This window comes from Phocoena phocoena, chromosome 12 (genome assembly GCF_963924675.1).
Source record: "Phocoena phocoena chromosome 12, mPhoPho1.1, whole genome shotgun sequence".
NCBI lineage: Eukaryota > Metazoa > Chordata > Mammalia > Artiodactyla > Phocoenidae > Phocoena > Phocoena phocoena.
This window is the reverse complement of record NC_089230.1, coordinates 35,797,963-35,822,570: the sequence shown is the minus strand read 5'-3', so window position 1 is coordinate 35,822,570 and position 24,608 is coordinate 35,797,963. Positions and strand designations below refer to the sequence as shown.

At 38.1% G+C, this 24,608-nt stretch overlaps 1 protein-coding gene across 2 annotated transcripts in view; it reads left to right on the top strand.

The window, feature by feature from the left end:
* Window positions 1–1,177: 1,177 nt before the first annotated feature.
* TRMT11 (tRNA methyltransferase 11 homolog) overlaps window positions 1,178–24,608 on the top strand; it is a 61,835-nt gene continuing 38,404 nt past the window's right edge. Inside the window, exons 1-7 of one of the 2 annotated variants that reach the window (XM_065888843.1) lie at window positions 1,178–1,254; window positions 15,705–15,770; window positions 17,397–17,470; window positions 20,995–21,076; window positions 21,165–21,257; window positions 21,718–21,852; window positions 22,850–23,006. In XM_065888843.1, coding sequence (XP_065744915.1) covers window positions 1,183–1,254; window positions 15,705–15,770; window positions 17,397–17,470; window positions 20,995–21,076; window positions 21,165–21,257; window positions 21,718–21,852; window positions 22,850–23,006 — 679 coding nt within the window. In that variant the 5' untranslated portion in view covers window positions 1,178–1,182. The remainder of the gene's footprint in view (window positions 1,255–15,704; window positions 15,771–17,396; window positions 17,471–20,994; window positions 21,077–21,164; window positions 21,258–21,717; window positions 21,853–22,849; window positions 23,007–24,608) is intronic. The other variant, XM_065888844.1, reaches the window with a different exon arrangement.

Below are 24,608 nucleotides of genomic sequence, written 5' to 3'. Positions count from 1 at the left end.
AAGTTTCCATAGTTCTTATATGACTTGTTACAATAAAACTTTACTCTCCAAACTGTTCAAAAACCCCTTGTTTTTTACTCATTGCAAAAATCTAGTCTTCCTATGTATGAAGAGAGCTTTTCTCCCTCTCATTGGTTCACACATCCCTATGGTTCTAAACCATAGGGACACCTAAACCCTTGTCAAATGATAGATGTTTAGTCAGATGTATGGGCAACTTTGACATTACACGTGACTTCTGCCACTGGGACCTGTTAACTCGCTAATTTCTTTTCTTCACTGACTGTGTCCTACTAGTCTCAACATTGTAGTGACCTGTTCTAACCAGAACTCAAAATTCTCCTTTCCAATTCCTGGTCCTTCCCAGGAACACCTCTGGTCTTTTAATAAGCAGCAGCCTATACCAGAGGCTCCAATGCTTACACAATAGTAATCTCACAAGAGGGGCCAGGTCTCTACGAGATCTGCCTTGGTGAGCAGACAGAGCTTTGCATCTGTCTAGAAGGCAGACTTTGAACCTCTCTGCCCCTTCCAGTACAATTTTTTGAAAAAGCTGTAGATGCAAACTAGTATATATAGAATGGATAAACAGCAAGGTCCTACTTCATAGCACAGGGAACTATATCCAATATCCTGTAATAAACCATAATGGAAAAGAATATGAAAATGAATATATATGTGTATAACTGAATCACTTTGCTGTACATCAGAAACTAACACAACACTGTAAATCAACTATACTTCAGTAAGTATAGCTAAGTCCAGCTAAGTCAGTCCCCAAAGCCTGGAGTGGTTAGAGAAGTCTGCAGGGAAAAGACAGAAGTTTTAGTTCAGTTTCGAAGACCTGGAATTTGAAGAGTTGTAGGGGAAGTTAAAAGTACATTCCAGGTGGAGGATCATTGGGAACTACACAGTCTCATCGCAACCTGCTCTTGAACACAACACATCTTCTCACACCAGCTCCTGGTACACCGGGACCTCAAACAGAACGCACCCGGCAGCAGAAGAAACCTCTCCTGGAACTGCGGTGCTCAAATCCCGCAAGCCGGGAACCTCCGGAGAGAACCGACTCTCCCCACTTCCGCTTCTGGCTCCTCAGGCTCTGCCTTAGCGGAAGCGGTCTGTAGGGGAAGAAAAGAGTGAGACACCCTCGGTGGCGCAGGCGCGCCGCGGGCTGATGCGATGGCGCTGCCGGGACCCGTGAACAGGTATCTTCTGCTAATGGCACAGGAACACCTGGAGTTCCGCCTGCCGGTAAGCGCCGCAGTGACCTCCACCTCTTTCTTCTGGAGAGGACGGCGGGGTGGAGAGTGGTGTGCGAGCGGAGGCGACCCACGCAGTCCGAGCCCGCGGGCAGTGGGGGGTCTGTGCTTGTCGGGGAGATCACGCGTCCCCCCAGTCCCTCGGCCCCTGGGATTGGTCTGAGCTCTGCGGAGGGTGTGAGAGAGAAGTCCGAGACAGCCTTTCAGCCTTGCTAAGCATTTTCATTCATTCTTCAGCCTATGTGCCAGGTACCGGAGTCAGGCAGGTGAATATGACCGGTCCTCTCCCTCCTGGAGCTCTTCGTCTAGAGAATAGAGACAGCAGACAGAAGTACTCAGGGTAGCGTTTTAAGTGTCGAATATGCGGGTCAGGTTTCGTGGGGGTTGGCGTAGTGGTGGTGATGGCGGGTGGTAGGGTTAGATGATGGAAAAGTTGGGGAAATTGTTTTATTTATTCATTCAAGAAACATTTTCAGAGTACCTGTAATCGAATATTCTGGACGCTGGGGATATAATGATGACAAAGTTTCTGTCTTCAAGGAGTTTACTGTTTAGGCTAAGGGGTGAGCAGATGCATAAACGTAGCACTATGAAATAATGTTGGTAAGTGCAGTGATAGGTAGGGAAATAGCATATAGAAGGGAAATATGATCCACCTGAGGGGTGGGTGATGTTGGCCATTAAGATGGCTTCCAGGACGGCATGACACTTGAACTGTAACATAAAAGAGAAGAGTAGGAGTTAGCCAGGCCAAGGAGAGACATAAGCAGATTAGAATTACAAGCTATTCATTATTACCTGATTACCAAATATGTAGCGAGGAATGACAAGAAGAGAGCAGGAGAGGAGGGCAGGGTTCAGAAAATGCAAAGCGTTAAATACTCTGGATCTTAGAAGGGGACTTTATTGAAGAATTTTAAGGAAGTGACAGAATCAGATTTTTTTTTAAGGAAATCACTTTGGCTGCAGTACGGAGGATGGAGTTGAGAGGAATAAGGAGTTAGGAGTTGAGTCTGTTGGAATAGTCTTGTTAATAAATTAAGAAGGCCTGAACTAGGGCAGGGGGTAAGAGGATGGAATAGACTGGGGATATATTTAGGTGATAAAATCATCAGGGCTTGATGATTGATTGAAGGTGGGGGCAAGAGGGACCAATCAAGGATGATTTCTGGGATGGATATAAGGGTGTTTCCACTTAAAATAGAGCGCACAGGCGGCTGTATGATTTAAATTTTGGTTATGCTGCATTGGTTATGCTTGTGTAACATCCAATGGAGATGACCAGGAGGCAGTGAATATGAGTATGCACAGATGTTGATAGAGCTGCATGTACTGGTAATTAATATTTGGGAGTCTTCTGCATATGAACTCTAGGAGAGAAAATGAAATTATTCAGAGAAAGCATAGCTTCGAAAGAGTGGTGGGCCAAATGCAGGTACTTGGAAGCATTGATATTAAGGGGAATTGGGAAAAGGAGGTCATGAAGAAGATAGGCAAGTGTCAGAATAGGAAGTATGTGAGACCATAAAAATCAAGAGGGTAAAGTTTTAGGATTTTGCTAGAGTGGTTGTGTAGTTCTAGGCAAAGAAGCCAGATTGTTTGGTTTAGTGGTCACTGGAAAATGAGGAAGGGGAGATAGACTGCTCTTAACATAAGAAGGGAAAGTACGGGATTGGTTAACAGTTTGAGGGGGCCCTAGAGTCAAGGGAGGATCCCTATCCCTCTTGGAGAAATTTGCGTGTTTGTAGGCTGAAGGGAAGGGGAAAATGGATATAAGGACACAGTGGGAGGTGTTGGCCTTTCAGTAGAAGGGGAGTGTGGGCGGAGGGGACTTAAGATGGGTGCGGGTAGTTGCCTGAGGGCCTGTTTTCTGGGTAATGAATGAGTCAAGGTTTTTTCTTGAAAGATGGGGGACCAAGCGATTGAATGGAGAAACTGAGAAAAATAGTAAAATCTGAAATAATCATTGAGAGCAAAGAGGGAGCTGATGAGCTACAACAGTTGAGTAGAGAAGAACTCAGGTGTTAGAGCGAGGCTGAAAACGCAGCTGAGGGTGAAGAGCATGCATTTGTAATTGTGCCAAGATTCTGTGATTTTCTTCAGTTGTGTTCAACTCACTGGCCTTGGGAGTTTTGAAGGAAGATTGTGGCATTGATTCGGGACTAATGTGTTGCTGGGCAGGTGCGTTGAGAAATGAAAGCAAGTGTAGAGGCACAGAGGGATGGTTGATTATGGTGGTTTGTGTGGGGGATGTGAGGGGAAGGAGGATGAAGTAATGGGCACTGAGGCTAGAGAGGTGGGTAGGATCCAGATTTTGGAGTGTTGTGAAACCATTGGAAGGAATTTGGATTTTGTTTTAGATTTAATGGAGAGCCATTGACTCTTTTTTCTTTTTTTTCCTTTTTAAGCCAGAAAGTGACAAACATTTTTTCATTTTAAATCACTAAGTGACTAGCAATCATTTGTGTTTTAAAAAGATAGTTCTGGAGTACCAGAGAAAGGATACCACTTAGAGGATACTGGGGTGGAACTAGAGAGAAGCCAAGGACGGTGAGTGCCTATAGTCAGATAATGCAGGGAGAATGGAGTGGTTAAACTGCAGTCTTAAAAATAGCATCCCTAGTATTTGCTGGTTTTACCTGTTTTTTCTTTCTTAAATTCTTCTTAGTATCTTTCCCTTGTGCCAGTTTAATCTTCCAAAAGCTCAGCCATCTTTTCTGTCTCCATTGTCCCAAGGCTGAAACTCTAGTCTGGCATTCAAGGCCTGCAGTTGCATGGTTTTCTCCTCTGTATCCTCCCACCCGCTCCTCCCACAAACAGTGCAGCCAAAATAGACTTCCCCATTATTCCCTGAATGATGCCCTCTTGTTTGGGTCTTTCCTATTCCACTCTTCGTTTTACTGATTTTATATTGTCAATATTCATTTAGATTTGCCCACATATTTGTTTTTTTTAGGTTTATATTTTTCACTTGATTCTTTTTCAGATGTGCAATTTCCTTTTTTTTTAATCCTCCACCAAAATTCTTAATTTTGTCTTTTATCCCTTTCAATATAGAAAGCACAGTTATGTTAAAGTACGTAATTGAAAAAAGGGGTCCTATGGGTCTGTTTCTTTTATGTATTGTTTCTCTTGGTTCTTTTTCATGTGTGTGCTGGGTGTTTATTAAATATATACCAGATATATTTGAAAATTTATTTGAAAAAATAAGTGAGGGCTAGGATGATGTAAATCCTCTTGAAGAATATAGGAACATTAACACACTAGGATCACTTGAACTCGTTTTCAGCCATTAAGTTGTTTCTGTTCTGATTTGCACATACTGCTAGTGTGTGTAGCTTTTGGGGATGCCAGTCTAAACTGGGTGGGTTATCAAACTTCCTTTCCTTCTCATTGTTGGCCCTATATTCTTTTTGTTCCGCTAGCTCCATTAAGCTGTCCAAAGGGCTGTCCGCCCTCACAGCTGCTTTTGGAATTGGTAAATGTCCCAGGGAGAGAGTGGCTGCACCTTGAGATTTCTGTCCTCTCCTGGATCTTGGTTTGGTAATTTTTGTAATCTCTTGATGCCTTCAAGCAGAAGTCAGGTTTTTTTTAAAATTCTTTTCAGCAGGAGGCTTAATCTGAATCACCTAGTTTGCCATCATTGGAAGTGAAAGTCCTCTCTCTGTACAGATTCTCCCTGTGTTTCAGGGCTTAAGTGAGTTTTTTTTTTTTTTTTTTGTGGTACGCGGGCCTCTCACTGTTGTGGCCTCTCCCATTGCGGAGCACAGGCTCTGCAGGCGCAGGCTCAGCGGCCATGGCTCACGGGCCTAGCTGCTCCATGGCATGTGGGATCTTCCCAGACCGGGGCACGAACCCGTTTCCCCTGCATCGGCAGGCGGACTCTCAACCACTGTGCCACCAGGGAAGCCCCTTAAATGAGTTTCCATTGAAACTTTTCTTCTAAAACTGAAGTAATCTTTTCTTCCTTTGTACTCTGGTACAATACTTCTTTGCGTCTTTAAGGGCACTCACTGTTGTACACCTCACTTTTCAGTTACTGGATTAAATGTTAGTTCTAGTAGAGCTTAAGCTCCCTCAGGATAAATATATATTTATCTTTACATAGCTCAGTGCCTTGCACATATTAGTTGTTTAATAAATATTGAATTGAGTGAAATAGGATCTCTTCAGGGAAGGCAATCAAAAGGACAGTCTACACTTATGGACCCATCTACTGTAGGAGAACTGCTAGGCAGGAAAACTATAATGAGTAGCTGCCTTTATGATTTAAAATGAAAGATTGAGTGCAAGTGTGGTCTGGTTTTACCTCTGTGCAGTTAATCAGGGCCAGTTTTAGTTGGCAACTGCCTTATTGTACTAAAAGTAAAGTTCAGACCCCTGGGTTTCATTTCTGGTTCTGAAGCAAACTAAATGGATGAAAGAGTGGCTAAAAGAACTGAAAAGCTCGTGAATTAATGTATCAGGTATGCATCAGATCATGCCATATTTTTATATCCAATGTCTAATATAAATTCTTCTATTCCTGATGTAAAAAGATTCTCAACTGGAAAGTGAGTTTGCCATATGATGAATAAAAACCTTGTGTTTTGATTTTTCCAAGTAGGTTGATATTGTAGTTTAATATGTGTTTTGCTTTTAAATTTGAAACTTGGATTATCACATTTACTCTCACTTTAAATCATTGCTTAGATTTTAGGTAATGGTGCTAATCTTATGTTGTAAAATTTCCAATAATCCTCACTTTTTAAAAAAATCTCTTAGAACATTTGTGCTTTAACCTGTTGCTAATTTCTAACAATGTATTCCAAGAGCAGCACACTTCCTTGTTTTAAATGTAAAGCTGATTTCATAATATGGTTTAGTACAGAATGAACAATAGTCATTCTAGGTCAAGAGACAATCTATAACTTCATTTTTTCTTTTAAGTACTATAACTTTGTCAGTCTCACTTGATTTCTTGACTCACTGGACTTCAAGGATAGTGTTGGTCATCATCAGCTTGATTCCTTAATAACAGCCTAGGTTCTTTGCTCCATTCTTTACAGACCTTACCTCATGAGGTAGCTGATTCCTGTTTTATAGGTGGGGGAACTGAGGGTCAAAGGAGTTAAGCTTCTTGTAAAAAAAAAAAAAAATCACACAGCTGCTATTTGGAAGAACTGAAGAACAAATTGTGGTCTGACTCTGAGGTCCAGTGATGCCTCCTATTCAAATTTGTGTCACCCATGTTGCAAAAGGACTTTTGGACTACCTTCAGTGATTTACTGATAGTCTATGCTAGTTCTTGGTCTGTCCATGTGATTCAACTGAGTTCAGCACCTTCTAATGCCAGGGATTAAGAAAATGATTTGTTGCCTAGACAAAAGGGAAAACAGAGAAGGTACTAGTTGTTTAAACCTCCCATTCTTCTTGGTCTTGAGGTAGAGGACTTCATGGTCTGGGTGTACGTTCTCTCATGGTGGCTGTGGCTCATGATGGGCGTGGTTTTCGTCCCTTCCCCTAGTTGGAATGAAAGGGAATTGTAGGCACCCCTCAGTGGGGACACTTATCTCTCATTTGGTTTATTCCTCTATAAGACCTATACAGAGGAGTGGGATTCTACCTGCTTTATGTTATTTGGGGAGGCAAAATTTGTTAGTAGTATAAATCATAAAGTTTGTATAATATCCTGTGTTTATCAGTACATAGTGATTGCTTCATAGACTATATGTACTATCTGAACAGATTTCAAGTTTGCATACCTGATGTTTTAAAGTAGCTTTTGTATTCTCTTTCTAGTTCTGTAATTTTATCCAGAAAGGAGATTAACGTACCATAACTTGTACATAATGAATCCACAGTGATGCTCCCTAGTTAATCACTTTTCTTTTTTTTAATTTAACATATATTTATTCATCTAATTAACTGGACAAGACAGCAGAGTTAATCTCTAAAGGGACTCCTGGCATTTGGTAAAATTCTATTATTCATCTTTTAGTCTTTTAATCATAAAATAATACATTACTAATGATTTTAGTTTCTAGAAAAAGAATGGTTCCAAATACAGCTTGTAAACAAATACAGTAAAAATAATTTTCTGTGCTAGTAATCAAAAAATTAAAATAACAAGTTAAAAGCACTATTTTTTAATCTACTTAATTAACAAAAACAGTACAACATCCAACTGAGCAGTAGTGAAGGCAAATTGATACTCTCACTTTATAATTTAAAACAGTCCTTTAAGAAAGTATTTTGGGAGTGGCTTCAAGATGGCGGAGGAGTAGACATGGAGATCACCTTCCTTCTCACAGATACATCAAAATTACATCTACATGTGGAACAACTCCTACAGAACACCTACTGAATGCTGGCAGAAGACCTCAGACTTCCCAAAAGGCAAGAAACTCCCCACATACCTGGGTAGAGCAAAAGAAAAAAGAAAAATCAGAGACAAAAGAATAGGAATGGGACCTGCCCCTCTGGGAGGGAGCTGTGAAGGAGGAAGAGTTTCCACACACTAGGAAGCCCCTTCACTGGCGGAGACTGTGGGTGGTGAGGGAGAAACTTAGGAGCCACAGAAGAGAGTGCAGCAACAGGGGTGCGGAGGGCAAAGCGCAGAGATTCCCACACAGAGGGTTGGTGCCGACCAGCACTCACCAGCCCGAGAGGCTTGTCAGCTCACCCCCCGGGGCGGGTGGTGGCTGGGAGCTGAGGTTCAGGCTTCGGAGGTCAGACCCCAGGGAGAGGACTGGGGTTGGCTGCCTGAACACAGGCTGAAGGGGGCTAGTGTGCCACAGCTAGCTGGAAGGGAGTCTGGGAAAAAGTCTGGACCTGCCTAAGAGGCAAGAGACCATTGTTTTGGGGTGCACGAGGAGAGGGGATTCAGAGCACCGCCTGAACGAGCTCCAGAGATGGGCGCGAACCATGGCTATCAGCGCGGACACCAGAGATGGGCATGAAATGCTAAGGCTGATGCTGCAGCCACCAAGAAGTCTGTATGCGAGCACAGGTCACTATCCACACCTCCCCTCCTAGGAGCCTGTGCAGCCTGCCACTGTCAGGATCCCATGATCCAGGGACAACTTCCCCAGGAGAACGCACGGTGTGCCTCAGGCTGGTGCAACGTCACGCCGGCCTCTGCCGCCGCAAGCTCACTCTGCAAGCTCACTCTGCATTCCGTACCCCTCCCTCCTTCCGGCCTGAGTGAGCCAGAGCCCCCTAATTAGCTGCTCCTTTAACCCCATCCTGTCTGGGCGGAGAACAGATGCCCTCAGGCGACCTACACCCAGAGATGGGCCAAATCTAAAGCTGAACCCCAGGAGCTGTGCGAACAAAGAAGAGAAAGGGAAATCTCTCCCAGCAGACTCAGGAGCAGTGGATTAAATCTCCACAATCAACTTGATGTACCCTGCATCTCTGGAATACCTGAATAGACAATGAATCATCCCAAAATTGAGGCGGTGGACTTTGGGAGCAACTGTAGACTTGGGGTTTGCTTTCTGCATCAATTTGTTTCTGGTTTTATGTTTATCTTAGTTTAGTATTAAAAGCTTATTATCATTGGTAGATTTGTTTATTGATTTGGTTCTCTTCCTTTTTAAATTTTTTATATATATATATATATATATATTTTTTTTTTTTTTTTTTTTTCCTTTTTCTCTTTTTGTGAGTGTGTGATTCTTTGTGTGATTTTGACTGTGTAGCTGGGCTTTTGCCATTTGTCCTAGGGTTCTGACTTTCTTTTTTAACTGTAGTTTTTAGCACTTGTTATCATTGGTGGATTTGTTTTTTGGTTTGGTTGCTCTCTTTCCTTCTTTTTTTTTTAATTACTTTTTTATTTTTAATAGTTCTTTTCTATTTTAATAACTTTATTTTATTTTTTCCTTTCTTTCTTTCTTTTTTTTTTTTTCTCCCTTTTCTTCTGAGCCATGTGGCTGACAGGGTCTTGGTGCTCCAGCCGGGTGTCAGTCCTAAGCCTCGGAGGTGGGAGAGCTGAGCTAAGGACACTGGACCACCAGAGACGTCCTGGCCCCACGTAATATCAAACAGCAGAAGCTCTCCCAGAGATCACCATCTCAACGCTAAGACCCAGCTCCACTGAACGACCAGCAATCTACAGTGCTGGACACCCTATGCCAAACAACTAGCAAGACAGGAACACAAACGCACCTTTAGCAGAGAGGCTGCCTAAAATCGTAATAAGTTCACAGACACCCCAAAACACACCACCAGATGTGGTCCTGCCCACCAGAAAGACAAGATCCAGCCTCATCCACCAGAACACAGACACCAGTTCTACACAACCCTCTGAACCAACCTGCATAACCAGGAAGCTTACACAACCCTCTGAACCAACCTTACCCACTGGGAGCAGACATCAAAAACAACAGGAACTACGAACCTGCAGATTGTGAAAAGGAGACCCCAAACACAGTAAGTTAAGCAAAATGAGAAGACACAGAAATACACAGCAGATGAAGGAGCAAGGTAAAAAGCCATCAGACCAAACAAATGAAGAGGAAATAGACAGTCTACCTGAAAAAGAATTCAGAGTAATAATTGTAAAGATGATCCAAAATCTTGGAAGTAGAATGGAGAAAATACAAGAAATGTTTAACAAGGACCTAGAACTAAAGAGCAAACAAACAATGATGAACAACACAATAAACAAAATTAAAAATTCTCTAGAAGGAGTCAACAGCAGAATAACTGAGGCAGAAGAACGGGTAAGTGACCTGGAATATGAAATAGTGGAAATAACTACCACAGAGCAGAATAAAGAAAAAAGAATTGAGGACAGTCTCAGAGACCTCTGAGACAACATTAAACGCACCAACATTCGAATTATAGGGGTTCCAGAAGAAGAAGAGAAAAAAAAAGGGACTGAGGGGCTTCCATGATGGTGCAGAGGTTGAGAGTCCGCCTGCCGAAGCAGGGGACACAGATTCGTGCCCTGGTCTGGGAAGATCCCACGTGCCGCAGAGCGGCTGGGCCTGAGCCATGGCCGCTGGGCCTGCGCATCCGGAGCCTGTGCTCCGCAATGGGTGAGGCCACAACAGTGAGAGGCCTGCGTACCACAAAAAAAAAAAGGGACTGTGAAAGTATTTGAAGAGATTATACTTGAAAACTTCCCTAATATGGGTAAGGAAATAGTCAAGTCCAGGAAGCGCAGAGAGTCCCATACAGGATAAACCCAAGGAGAAACACGCCAAGACACATATTAATCAAACTATCAAAAATTAACTACAAAGAAAAAATATTAAAAGCAGCAAGGGAAAAGCAACAATAAACATACAAGGGAATCCCCATAAGGTTAACAGCTACTCTCTCAGCAGAAACTCTGCAAGGCGGAAGGGAGTTGCAGGACATATTTAAAGTGATAAAAGGGAAAAACCTACAACCAAGATTACTCTACCCAGCAAGGATCTCATTCAGATTCAAGGTAGAAATTAAAACCTTTACAGACAAGCAAAAGCTAAGAAAATTCAGCACCACCAAACCAGCTTTACAACAAATGCTAAAGGAACTTCTCTAGGCCAGAAACACAACGGAAGGAAAAGACTTACAATAACAAACCCAAAACAATTAAGAAAATGGTAATAGAAACATAAATATCGATAACTACCTTAAATGTAAATGTTTTAAATGCTCCAACCAAAAGACATAGACTGGCTGAATGGTTACAAAAACAAGACCTGTACATATGCTGTCTACAAGAGACCCAATTCAGACCTAGGGACGCATACAGACTGATAGTGAGGGCATGGAAAAAGATATTCCATGGGAATGGAAATCAAAAGAAAGCTGGAGTAGCAATTCTCATATCAGACAAAATAGACTTTAAAGTAAAGAATGTTACAAGAGACAAGGACACTACATAATGATCAAGGGATCAGTCCAGGAAGAAGATATAGCAATTGTAAATATTTATGCACTCAACATAGGGGCACCTCAATAGATAAGGCAAATGCTAACAGCCATAAAAGGGGAAATCAACAGTAACACAATAATAGTAGGGGACTTTTACACCCCACTTTCACCAATGGACAGATCACCCAAAATGAAAATAAATAAGGAAACACAAGCTTTAAATGATACATTAAACAGGATGGACTTAATTGATACTTATAGGACATTCCATCTAAAAAACAGCAGATAACACTTTCTTCTCAAGTGCTCATGGAACATTCTCCAGGATAGGTCATATCTTGGGTCACAAATCAAGCCTTGGTAAATTTAAGAAAACTGAAATCATATCAAGTATCTTTTCTGGCCACAGTGCTATGAGACTAGGTATCAATTACAGGAAAAAATCTGTAAAAAATACTAACACGTGGAGGCTAAACAATACACTACTGTATAACCAAGAGATTACTGAAGAAATCAAAGGGGAAATTAAAAAATACCTAGAAACAATGACAATGAGAACACGATGACCCAAAACCTATGGGAAGCAGCAAAAGCAGTTCTAAGAGGGAAGTTTATAGCAGTACAGTCCTACCTCAAGTAACAAGAAACATCTCAAATAAACAACCTAACCTCACACCTAAAGCAATTAGAGAAAGAAGAACAAGAAAACCCCAAAGTTAGCAGAAGGAACGAAATCATAAATATCAGACCAGAAATAAATGAAAAAGAAATGAACGAAACAATAGCAAAGATAATTGATCCTAAAAGCTTGTTCTTTGAGAAGATAAACAAAATTGATAAACCATTAGCCAGACTCATCTAGAAAAAAAGGGAGAATCAACAGAATTAGAAATGAAAAAGGAGAAGTAACAACTGACACTGAAGAAATTCAAAGGATCATGAGAGATTACTACAAGCAACTATATGCCAATAAAATGGACAACCTGGAAGAAATGGACAAATTATTAGAAAAACACAACCTTCTGAAATTGAACCAGGAAGAAATAGAAAATATAACCAGACCAATCCCAAGCACTGAAATTGAAACTGTGATTAAAAATCTTCCAACAAACAGAAGCCCAGGACCAGATGGATTCACCGGAATGTTCTATCAAACATTTAGAGAAGAGCTAACACCTATCCTTCTCAAACTCTTCCAAAATGTAGCAGAGGGAGGAACACTCCCAAACTCGTTTTACGAGGCCACCATCAACCTGATACCAAAACCAGACAGAGATGCCACAAAAAGAGAAAACTACTGGCCAATATCACTGATGAACATAGATGCAAAAATCCTCAACAAAAATACTAGCAAACAGAATCCAACAGCCCATTAAAAGGGTCATACACCATGATCAAATGGGGTTTATCCCAGGAATGCAAAGATTCTTCAATATATGCAAATCAATCAATGTGATACACCGTATTAGCAAATTGAAGAATAAAAACCATATAATCATCTCAATAGATGTAGAAAAAGCTTTCGAGAAAATTCAACACCCATTTATGATAAAAACCCTGCAGAAAGTAGGCATAGAGGGAACTTTCCTCAACATAATAAAGGCCATATATGACAAACCCACAGCCAACATCGTTCTCAATGGTGAAAAACTGAAATTATTTCCACTAAGATCAGAAACAAGGCAAGGTTGCCCACTCTCACCACTATTATTATGCATAGTTTTGGAAGTTTTAGCCACAGCAGTCAGAGAAGAAAAAGAAATAAAAGGAATCCAATTCGGAAAAGAAGTAAACCTGTCACTGTTTGCAGATGACATGATACTATACATAGAGAATCCTAAAGATGCCACCAGAAAACTACTAGAGCTAATCAAGGAATTTGGTAAAGTAGTAGGATACAAAATTAATGCACAGAAATCTCTTGCATTTCTATACACTAATGATGAAAAATCTGAAAGAGAAATTAAGGAAACATTCGCATTTACCATTGCAACATAAAGAATAAAATACCTAGGAATAAACCTACCTAAGGAGACAAAAGACCTGTATGCAGAAAACTATAAGACACTGATGAAAGAAATTAAAGATGATACAAACAGATGGAGAGATATACCATGTTTTTGGATTGGAAGAATCAGTATTGTGAAAATGACTGTACTACCCACAGCAATCTACAGATTCAATGCAATCCCTATCAAACTACCAAAGGCATTTTTCACAGAACTAGAACAAAAAATTTCACAACTTGTATGGAAACACAAAAGACCCCGAATAGCCAAGGCAATCTTGAGAAAGAAAAATGGAGCTGGAGGAATCAGGCTCCCTGACTTCAGACTATACTGCAAAGCTACAGTAATCCAGACAGTATGGTACTGGCACAGAAACAGAAATATAGATCAATGGAACAGGGTAGAAAGCCCAGCGATAAACCCACACACATATGGTCATCTTATCTTTGATAAAGGAGGCAAGAATATACAATGGAGAAAAGACAGCCTCTTCAATAAGTGGTGCTGGGAAAACTGGACAGCTACATGTAAAAGAATGAAATTAGAATGCTACCTGACAGCATACACAAAAATAAACTAAAAATGGATTAAAGACCTAAATGTAAGGCCAGACAGTATAAAACTCTTAGAGGATAACATAGGCAGAACTTCATGACATAGATCACAGCAAGATCCTTTTTGACCCACCTCCTAGAGAAATGGAAATAAAAACAAACATAAACAAATGGGACCTAATGAAACTTAAAAGCTTTTGCACAGCAAAGGAAACCATAAACAAGACAAGAAGACAACCCTCAGAATGGGAGAAAATATTTACAAATGAAGCAACTGACAAAGGATTAATCTCCAAAATATACCAGCAGCTCATGCAGCTCAATATCAGAAAAACAACCCAATCCAAAAATGGGCAGAAGACCTAAATAGGCATTTCTCCAAAGAAGATATACAGACTGCCAACAGACACATGAAAGGATGCTCAATATCACTAATCATTAGCAAAATGCAAGTCAAAACTACAATGAGGTATCACTCAATACCAGTCAGAAGGGCCATCATTAAAAAATCTACAAACAGTAAATGCTGGAGAGGGTGTGGAGAAAAGGGAACCCTCTTGCACTGTTGATGGGAATGTAAATTGATTCAGCCACTATGGAGAACAGTATGGAGGTTCCTTAGAAAACTAAAAATAGAACTACCATACAACCCAGCAATCCCACTACTGGGCATATACCCTGAGAAAACCATAATTCAAAACGAATCATGTACCACAGTGTTCATTGCAGCTCTATTTACAATAGCCAGGAAATGGAAGCAACCTAAGTGTCCATCGACAGATGAATGTATAAAGAAGATGTGACACATATATACAATGGAATATTAGTCACCCATAAAAAGAAAGAAAATTGAGTTACTTGTTGTGACATGGATGGACCTAGAGTCTCATAGAGAGTTAAGTAAGTCAGAAGGAGAAAAACAAATATCGTATGCTAACACATATATATGGAATCTAAAAAAAAAAAGTTCTGAAGAACCTAGGGGCAGGACAGGAATAAAGACGCAGACGTAGAGAATGGAAGTGAGGACATGGGGAGGGGGAGGGCTATGCTGGGACCAAGTGAGAGAGTGGCATGGACATATATAGGCTACCAAATGTAAAATAGATAGCTAGTGGGAAGCAGCTGCATAGCACAGGAGATCAGCTCTGTGCTTTGTGTCCACCTAGAGTGGTGGGATAGGGAAGGTGGGAGGGAGATGCAAGAAAGAGGGGATATGGGGATATATGTATATATATATAGGTGATTCACTTTGTTGTACAGCAGAAACTAACACACCATTTTAAAGCAATTACACTCCAATAAAGATGTTAAAAAAAAAGTATTTTGGCCACATATACTCTAAGAAGCCATAAAATTTTTCACGTCTCTGAGTATAGTAATGATACTTTAGAGAAGCAATCTCAAATGGAAAAATCCATATATTTGTGAAAATAAGTATTTAGCTTTGTTTTAAACTGATAAAGTTGAAAACACCTAAATGTCCAACATAAAGTATATTGTTTCCTACTGAAAAATTTGCAATCCTGATGCCAAGGAAGAAAATGTTTATGATATTAATATTCAAAGGGAAAACACAGGGATCCTAAACATCATTACAAACATGTTATTTCTTTTCTGAACATCCTCAAATCATCTAATTTATTTGTATTGATCCATTGTCAGATTTACTAATCTATTGTTTTTGTAATCTGCTTTTTCCTTTTAAAACTCAGTGCATTTTCTCAAAGTTTTTTGACAATGCTTTTTTTTTTTCCCTAAAATTTCTCTGAAATTACTTACCATGATTGTGACTGTAAAGTTTTTTTAGAACCCAGAGTTGTAATTTGTCTGGTATTGACATTTAAACACCTTAAGTAGATAATCTGCTCTTTGTGTGTGTGTGTATGTGTGTGTGTGTGTGTGTGTATGTGTTTGTGTGTGTGTGTGTTATAACTGCATCTTAATAGACTTTAAGTTCCCTGTGTTAAAATGTATTCTCAAAAAAAAAAAAAAAATGTATTCTCTCTCTGATATTTTCAATATAGGAAATAAAGTCTCTGCTTTCACTTTTTGGAGGTCAGTTCACCAATAGTCAGGAAACTTATGGAAAGGTAAGTTGAATTTGTATTTTTCATTAGACCATATGTAGTATCCTTTTAAATGGAACCTTGGATTTAAAGAGAAGAACTCAAAATCTTAAATTTATATTTTTTTGGTTACCTGTGTCTGTTTTTAGGGGCAATTGAATAAAAAGGATATTTTGGAGAAATTTTGGTTTTGGAAAGTTAGATTTATTTCCAGTATTCACTTATTTTATTAGTTTTTGAATTGCAGTTCAACAGATATACCATAATTTATATCTGTTGCTTCACTGGAAAAAGGGCTGTCTTCTATTGATGAGGTATAATTAGAGTTTAGAATTTAGCTGAATTTCAGGCTTATATTGGTACTCATTTTAAAATTTGTAATTGTGCATGTGTGAAATTGTGAGTTTATTTATATATTTTGTATTTGATGGTTTATCAGTGTATTAGAGGAGTTTGGAAAAATAGAAAAAGAAAAAATCATTCACAATTCTTCTTCCTTGACGTGACTTATAATTTGGGGATACTGCCTTCTAGTCTTTTTTCATATACGTTTTTTCCGCTCAGTGGTAATGCTACCAGTGAACTTCTGCATTTCTTTTTCATTTGATAGCATTAATGTAGGCACATATTTCTGCATAGCTTTCATTACTATCAGGGCTGTGTAATATTTTCCATCGATTAGCTCTACCGTAATTTATCTAAAGATTTCATTTCATTCAGGTTGCTTTTAAATTTTTCCTAATAAAAATAATACTGAGATGACCATCTTTTTTCCTGTTTGGATTATTTTGAATTTTTCTGTAGGGTAGTGTAAATATTGGAATAAAGGCTGGGTGTGGCAGGGAGGACTTTTCACAAAAGATGAGAGAACTTAATTTGAAAGTCCCCTGGTGTTGGACTTGTACTCCTGAATGAATTTCACTTATTGAGGGAGGAGGAAAAGAGGGAGAGTGTGGATATAATTGGGTGAGGGTGTTAAACTGAGGTTAGGATCCTGCTACATTTTGCTGCATTCTGGCAAGTGGTTATCTGGGTGGAGCACAGAAGTGCCTATAATCTTGGGTATTAAAACCCGCTGATGCACTTGGAACTTTTTTCCTTAGATAAAATAATAAAAATAAATGATAATTTAATAATATACTGTATAGTTTTCCATCATAGTTATTGCAGAGACAATAACTATGTTTCCCACCCCCTCGGGTGGCCACAACTACCTAGAAAAAAAGGGATCATTCAAAGAAACACATTACTTAGTAGTTAAAAATAAAATAGCTGTGTTATAAGAAATAATTAGCAACAATAAAAAATTCTGAAATTATATTTTGGGGTAAAATACTCATTAATTCTTGATCAAACTATATAAGAGCAAATACAAAATTAACCTGAAGTTTAAATAGCCTTAAATTTGCTGATGTTTTCATTTATACAGTCATTTATAAAAGTGTTCTGATACTGTACTGTATTATCTTAACAGGTTACCTATTAAAATTATTTATTTATTTATTTTTTATCTATTGGAGCAATTTTTATTTTGGTTAGTGTCAAATCAGATATTCTTACATAGAAGTAGCAGATAGGAATCTCTCCTTATTGACTTCTTAAACGAAAGCATATGAGGCCATAAAACCATATATTGTTGTTTTCTTTCAGTCTCCTTTTTGGATTCTTAGCATTCCCTCTGAAGATATTGCCAGAAACTTAATGAAACGGACAGTGTGTGCCAAGTAAGAAAAACTTATAGTGTCCTCCTGCATGAGTGTAAACCAGACTTCTCATAACTACTCTGTCCTACTTTTTGCTTATGTTGGCAGAAGGTAGAAGGGGGTTGATTGTTTGGGGAGCTCAGCTTAGCTTGTAGTTACATGTGTTTGCCACTGGATGGTGGTAGGAGAACAGAGGAGAGTTATCTGCTGAAACTGAGGTTGAGAGAATTTCAGTGGTGAAATGCAGAAACGCTTGCTTTAGAATAATTTTTTTAAACTTCTACATTAAGCAAGCATATGGTATAAGATGTAAATGCTATGTTATTACATAGGATAAATGCCACATTTAATTATAACCAAAGTATTGAAAACCTAAAAATGTTTTTCTTATGGATAGTTTTTAGTTAGATGAACAGATTGGTGAAGTGTAAGATGACAAAAAATGAGGACTACCTAAAGTATGTTTTCTGTTTTATTTGATAGAGGAACTCTGATTATCATATCTTGATATGGATTAATATAATGATGTCTTCCTTATTTATCCTGCCTGAGTGTTTTCTAGCTTTTATCATTAGTATCTGTTCTTTTTTCATTTCTTTCCTTTCTTTCATTTTTTTTATTGTTGGAAAATTCTGTCTTTGGGTTTGAAAATTAAACTGCATTTTTAGCTACCATTTTAAGAACTGAACAACTTATCCTTGAATTGCTTTTTTTTTTTTTACATGCCCCCCATCCCCAAACATTTCTGAAAACTTCTTTTTGCTTAGGAATTATAATATTTAATAATGCAGTGCAAATAAGAATTTACATATATCTAGTTTTGTTAGCATGGTTAGCAATACTTTATAGCATAGTATGTCATTGCTATATTATTGAATAGACTACAACCCCCATATTAGATTTATCCTATTGAAAACTAGCTGCAGTACTAAATCTAATCTCATAAATTGAGGCTTGTTGATGGGTCTTAGTCAATAAAAATGACTAGAAAGCAGAAACAGAACTAAGAAACACATCCTTTGAAAAATTATTGCTCTACATTAGCATATTAAAATTTATAGCTCTAAGAGGTGTTTGAATTCCAAAGGTAAAGCTTATAGGTTTAAAATAGCTACTTGAGAACCAGAACTTGTATACTTCCTTCAAAGCTCATATCTTCTGATGAATATATTTGAGTAATGGTTCAATAAATAGTTGTATAACATTATGAAATAATGTCCCTGGCTGCTTTTTAGTCTCTGTATATTTTGCATAGCTTAAGTGATAACTAAGTAAGAACAGTATTACTGCAGAGGCCTTATCTCTATAAATTTAATAGAAATGGGGGAATTCATTTTCAGAGGATAAAATTTACAGTTCTAATTGTAGCATTAATTGTTCTGGAACTAATAGACTTTTAGAACAGTGCATTCAAAGCTAACTTAAATTCAGATTTTTTTGTGGTAGAATAGGGATTGAAAGTTCATTTTATTTGACTTTTTTTTTTTTTTTAAATAAATTTATTTATTTATTTTATTTTTGGCTGCGTTGGGTCCTTGTTTCTGTGCAAGGGCTTTCTCTAGTTGCAGCGGCGGGGGCCACTCTTCATTGCGATGCGCGGACCTCTCCCTGTCGCGGCCTCTCTTGTTGCGGAGCATAGGCTCCAGATGCACAGGCTCAGTAGCTGTGGCTCACGGGCTTAGTTGCTCCACGCCATGTGGGATCTTCCCAGACCAGGGCTCGAACCTGTGTCCCCTGCATTAGCAGGCAGATTCTCAACTACTGCACCACCAGGGAAGCCCTATTTGACTTATTTTTAACATGGACTATTTTGAGCATATCACAAGCAGTGATACAACACTGAGGTACCTACCTTGTTAGATCTCAACATTTTGAGATATTTGCCACAGCTTTTTTTTTTCTTTTAAAGAAATAAACCATGACAGGAACCATTGGTGCTCCTTGTGTATCTTTCCCCATTCTATTACCCTTCTTCCCTCAAAGCATAGTTTCTTAAAGCATTTTTATTTGTCAGAAAGGTTTCATTATTACTGCTATAATCAGTGAAATATTTTAGGTCATATTGACATTATATTAGTAAGTTGACATCCATGCTTATTTATATAGCACCCATGAGATGTGTCAATTCATATAAGTTTTATAATCTCTAAAATAGGGATCATAATAGTGCAGTCATATATATGAAAACTGTTTACTCCGAAATCTAAATCACAAAGGGTGTTACTCCAGTGTTCCAATTATAACTGAAGCTTATGATGTTATATATCTAATATTTTTATTTTGCCATTTAAATATAAATTTATTAATGTTATATAAATTCTTTCTGAAAAAGAGGGTAGGGAGTATTATTTCATTTTTACTGATTCTAGGTTATCACTACAAGCATTAGTTGCTATAAATTACTGTATAATGGTTCATTAGGGATAATTATGATTTATGGAATTGTCTGTGCCTTTCCTGAATGGCCTGGAGTTCCTGTCTTTTTGCATATTTATATCTGAGAAGCAGTGTATAGATTCTGGAGTCGGATGGATTGGGTTTGAATCTTAGCTTCACCAATTGCTATATGACCTGAGAGAGTTATTTAATCTTTCTGTGCCTCAGTTTCCTCATTGGTTAAATGGATGATGATACTGGCAGCTACCTAATAGGATTCCTGTGAGGAATATGTGAATTAATATTAAGTGGCCTTAGAACAGTCCCTGGTACTTTGAGTTATATTGTTAGCTCTTAGTTAGCTAAGTAAGGGTAGTATTACTGTAGAGGCCCTCTTTCTATAATTCATTACAAGGGAAAGGAGGAATTCATTTTCAGAAGATAGTATACTCAGTCCTAACGGCAGCATTACTTACAATCAAAGTAGTTGAATTCAGATGCACAAAATTGTACTAATATATAGATCAAGTTCCATTACAACTAATTCTAAGAATTGTTTCATTGATTACAATGAAATTTTGCTTAATTTTTTATGTTCCTTGATAGACGCATTAGAATTTTTTGTAGTAAGAATTTTGTTTTTGTAATAGTCATAAAAGTAATTATTACTAAATGTTATTAAATAATGGCTAAATATTAATGGTAACATTTTTATCTGGTCATTTTTCCTTTTGTTTTATTCAGAAGACAGTGGGAATGATTGAATTTCCTGCACCTTTATTACTGTTTCACTAAAATCGCCAGTCATTTTATGGAATCATTTGTGTTCTAGTTAAAAAATGATGAAGTGATAACACAACATTGTAAATCAACTATACTCCAATAAAAATTTTTTAAAAATGATGAAATGATTATGATGAAAACTTCAAATAATCTTGACTTATAAATCCTCCTTATTTGTGTAAAGTTCAACTTCTGTGTTAATTTAGACTTAAGCTATATTTGTTTCCAGGATGCATATTTCTCATTTATAGCTTAGAAAACATAGGCAATAATTGTTTTAGTGGAGCAAGCATAAAAACCAGTGAAATAATTGTTACATATTACTGTATGAACTCATTTTTTTTTTTTTTTTTTACTGAGGTTAATGTCAATCATTTATTTCCTAGGTCTATATTTGAACTATGGGGTCATGGAAAGTCTCCAGAGGAGCTATATAATTCTTTGAAAAACTACCCTGTGGAGAAGATGGTGCGTAGTAAAATGTGGTTTTCTGTAAGCATATCTGTAGATACTGCAGAATTACTAAGCTTAAAGAATTTATCTGCTCTTATTTTAGGTTCCATTTCTGCATTCAGATTCTACATATAAAATAAAGATTCACACATTTAATAAAACGTTGACACAAGAAGAAAAAATCAAACGGATAGATGTAAGTGAATTTAGCAAAAACCAAAAACCTATGAGATTAATGTAATATAGCCACTGTTGATATATAATATCCGCAATGCTAAGTGCTTCTTTTTTTTTTTTTTTTTTTTTTGCGGTACGCGGGCCTCTCACTGCTGTGGCCTCTCCCGTTGCGGAGCACAGGCTCCGGATGTGCAGGGTCAGTGGCCATGGCTCACGGGCCCAGCCGCTCCGCGGCATGTGGGATCTTCCCGGACCAGGGCACGAACCCATGTCCCCTGCATCGGCAGGCGGACTCTCAACAACTGCGCCACCAGGGAAGCCCTGCTAAGTGCTTCTTTTGTACCACATTATGTGCTAAGTATTTTCATGTTTTGTCTTATTTAGTGCTGATACCAGACTTACAAGGTTGGTATTATTATATAAGCACTATGTTTTCTTTTAAATTTTTATAAGACATTGGAATTACTTTTATTTTTTAGGCCCTTGAATTTCTGCCATTTGAAGGAAAGGTGAATTTAAAGAAGCCACAACATATATTCTCTATTTTGGAGGATTATGGTTTGGACCCAAACTGCATCCCTGAGAATCCACATAATATCTATTTTGGTAGATGGGTAAGCAAGTGTTCTTTTTACCTATTCTATGAAACAGAAACAGAATCAGGGACATAGAGAATAGACTGGTGGTTGCCAAGGGGGAGAGGGGTGGGAGAGGGTAGGAGTGGGAGTTTCGGATTAGCACATACAAACTGGTATATATAGAATGAATAAACAACAAGGTTCTACTGTATAGCACAGGGAACTATATTCAATATCCTGTGGTAAACTATAATGGAAAGGAATATGAAAAAGAATGTATATATATGTATAACTGAGTCACTTTGCTGTACAGCGGTAATTAACATTGTAATTCAACTATACTTCAATAAAAAATTGAAAAAAAAGAAAAAATTCTAAGTGGTAGGCCTTTGTATTTGACTCTTTATATGTAAAACTTTAAAGGAGCTGAAGAGTCAGAACTACTGTATGAATTAAAATCAGTGGAAAATATGTGGTTGTGTGTTTTGTTTTTCCAGAGATTCTGATGAAATGCAAGAGGATTGTTAGATATGGGGCCCAGGTAGGAGGTCATGTACCTGGAAGTCTTAAGTCATCGGAAAGTGTGAACTGCTTTTTTAATAAAGCAGAGCAAAGGCAGAGTGCTGTGATAGCAGGATTCTCATTTGTGGAGCTCTCTGATCTAGGTTTCCATTCTGAAGAGAAATGAAATTACTGCAGAGCAGTTCTGCCCACTTCCCTGAGGCAGGAAGCTGTGGCTTATGTTACAGAATATTGTTATTTAGGAGAAAAAAAGAGGTGGCTAGAGCTCACCACCAAGCCCTGGAATAATTGCATTCAAATTCAATTCAAATTTGCTTTGAAAAGCAAAAGTAAATGGGAACACACTAAGAAATAAAGGTATTTGTCCATAACTGCCTTAATCACATATTTATGTGAAGCAGTGGTAAATGGAAAGAAGTTCTCATTATCAAGATACTATGGGTTTATTGTGAATAATTATCTTAAATCTGTTCTGTACATTTACACAAATTGAAAATTATCTCTAATCTAGATTGCAGATGGGCAGAGAGAGCTTATTGAGTCATACAGTGTCAAAAAGAGACACTTTATTGGAAATACGAGCATGGATGCTGGTTTATCATTCATCATGGCCAACCATGGAAAAGTGAAAGAAAATGATATTGTATTTGATCCATTTGTTGGAACAGGTATTTTAATTTAATTGTTAAACTAGTGTAGAGATGTTGCTTGTTTATATTAGTCAAGGTCATAGTAATAGTTTTGCTAAAAGATAAAATAATCCTTTATTTATCATTAGATAAGAGACAACCACATATTTGTATAGTAGCCCATATTTAACACTTTTACCACTTCCAAAGAGGATGCTGAAAGAATTTTGTGGGGTTTATTTCCCCGAGTAAACCACTAAGGGGAGTATACCATACATTGTGGAAATGTCGTAAAGCTATATAGTTTATTTAAATAGGAAAACTCTTACTATACTTCAGTTAAAAAAAAAAAAAGGAAAACTCTTGGGGGGAAGAAAGACTTGAGTGACAGAATTTTAAAAAGTATTCATCTTTTAAAATTGATAATTATATACTTACATGGAAAAAAAATAATGTGCCTTTGGTTTGTGGAGGTTCATATGTGAAGTTTGAAAATAAGAAAAGTGACTAAGTATCAATGGACTACAGCTTGGCTGCTGAGGCTATGACCTGGGTTCTGTATGCACTTGATTGGATGTCCTCATAATTAACTTTGTGTGGAAGTCCTAAAAGTCCAAGTTTATTTCATCTGACTCTGAAGACATTTTCCTGCTTCAACCCATTTTTTCCAATCTTGCCTGTACTTAGGGAGTACTCACATTTGGGTTCATCTGGCTGAATTCATTATGATTCAGATCGTTTAGGAACAAATTATGTGGTTGGAGTTTCTCCCTGTAGTGGTCTTTCCCCATCAGCAACTCATTAGAAACTCATCAGAAACTTTGTAAGCAGTGATGATGCAGTAGCTACTGTTTGTTGACTAGTAAACATGTCAGGTACTAGCTATGCACTCTAATGTTACTATCTAATTTAATTCTTACAACTACTGAAATTGAGATACTTAAAAAAATCTTCCTGAGATTATGGCACAGACAGAGAAGTTAAGTGACTTGGTCAAGGTTATACAGTGTAGAAATCTCATGAGATTCAAACTCAAGCAGTCTAACTCCAGAGCTCGTACTCTTTACTATCATAATGCTGCCTCTCTCAGCCTTAGGATCTGCCAGCCAGCTATTGTACCATAAACTAACTTGAGGAATACAATCCCATGTCATTAGGAGCAAATAGAATCAAGGTCAAGAGATTCTAACTGGTGGAATTATTTCCTGTGTTGTTGAATTAATCTTAGTGAGTCTCTCTTCTGCTATTCCACCATTGTCTTCATATATCCCACCCCCAACATACTACTATACCTATTCCTTTCTTTCCTATCCTCATTATCCTGAGTGCCTCCCCAACTTTTTGAACTTTACAGGAAATAACGCCAAACTGATAGAAAAGTTACAAGATTAAAAATAGAAGAAAGAACACATACATATCCTTGACCCAGAGTAGACTGTTGTTAAAATTTGGCATCATTTGCTTTATCATTTATTTTCTCATTATGTTTATATACAAGTAAGTTGCATCCATTACATCCCTTAACCTCTCAAAGACTTGGAATATGTTTCTTAAGAATAAGGATATTCTCGGGCTTCCCTGGTGGCGCAGTGGTTGAGAGTCCACCTGCCGATGCAGGGGACGCAGGTTTGTGCCCCGGTC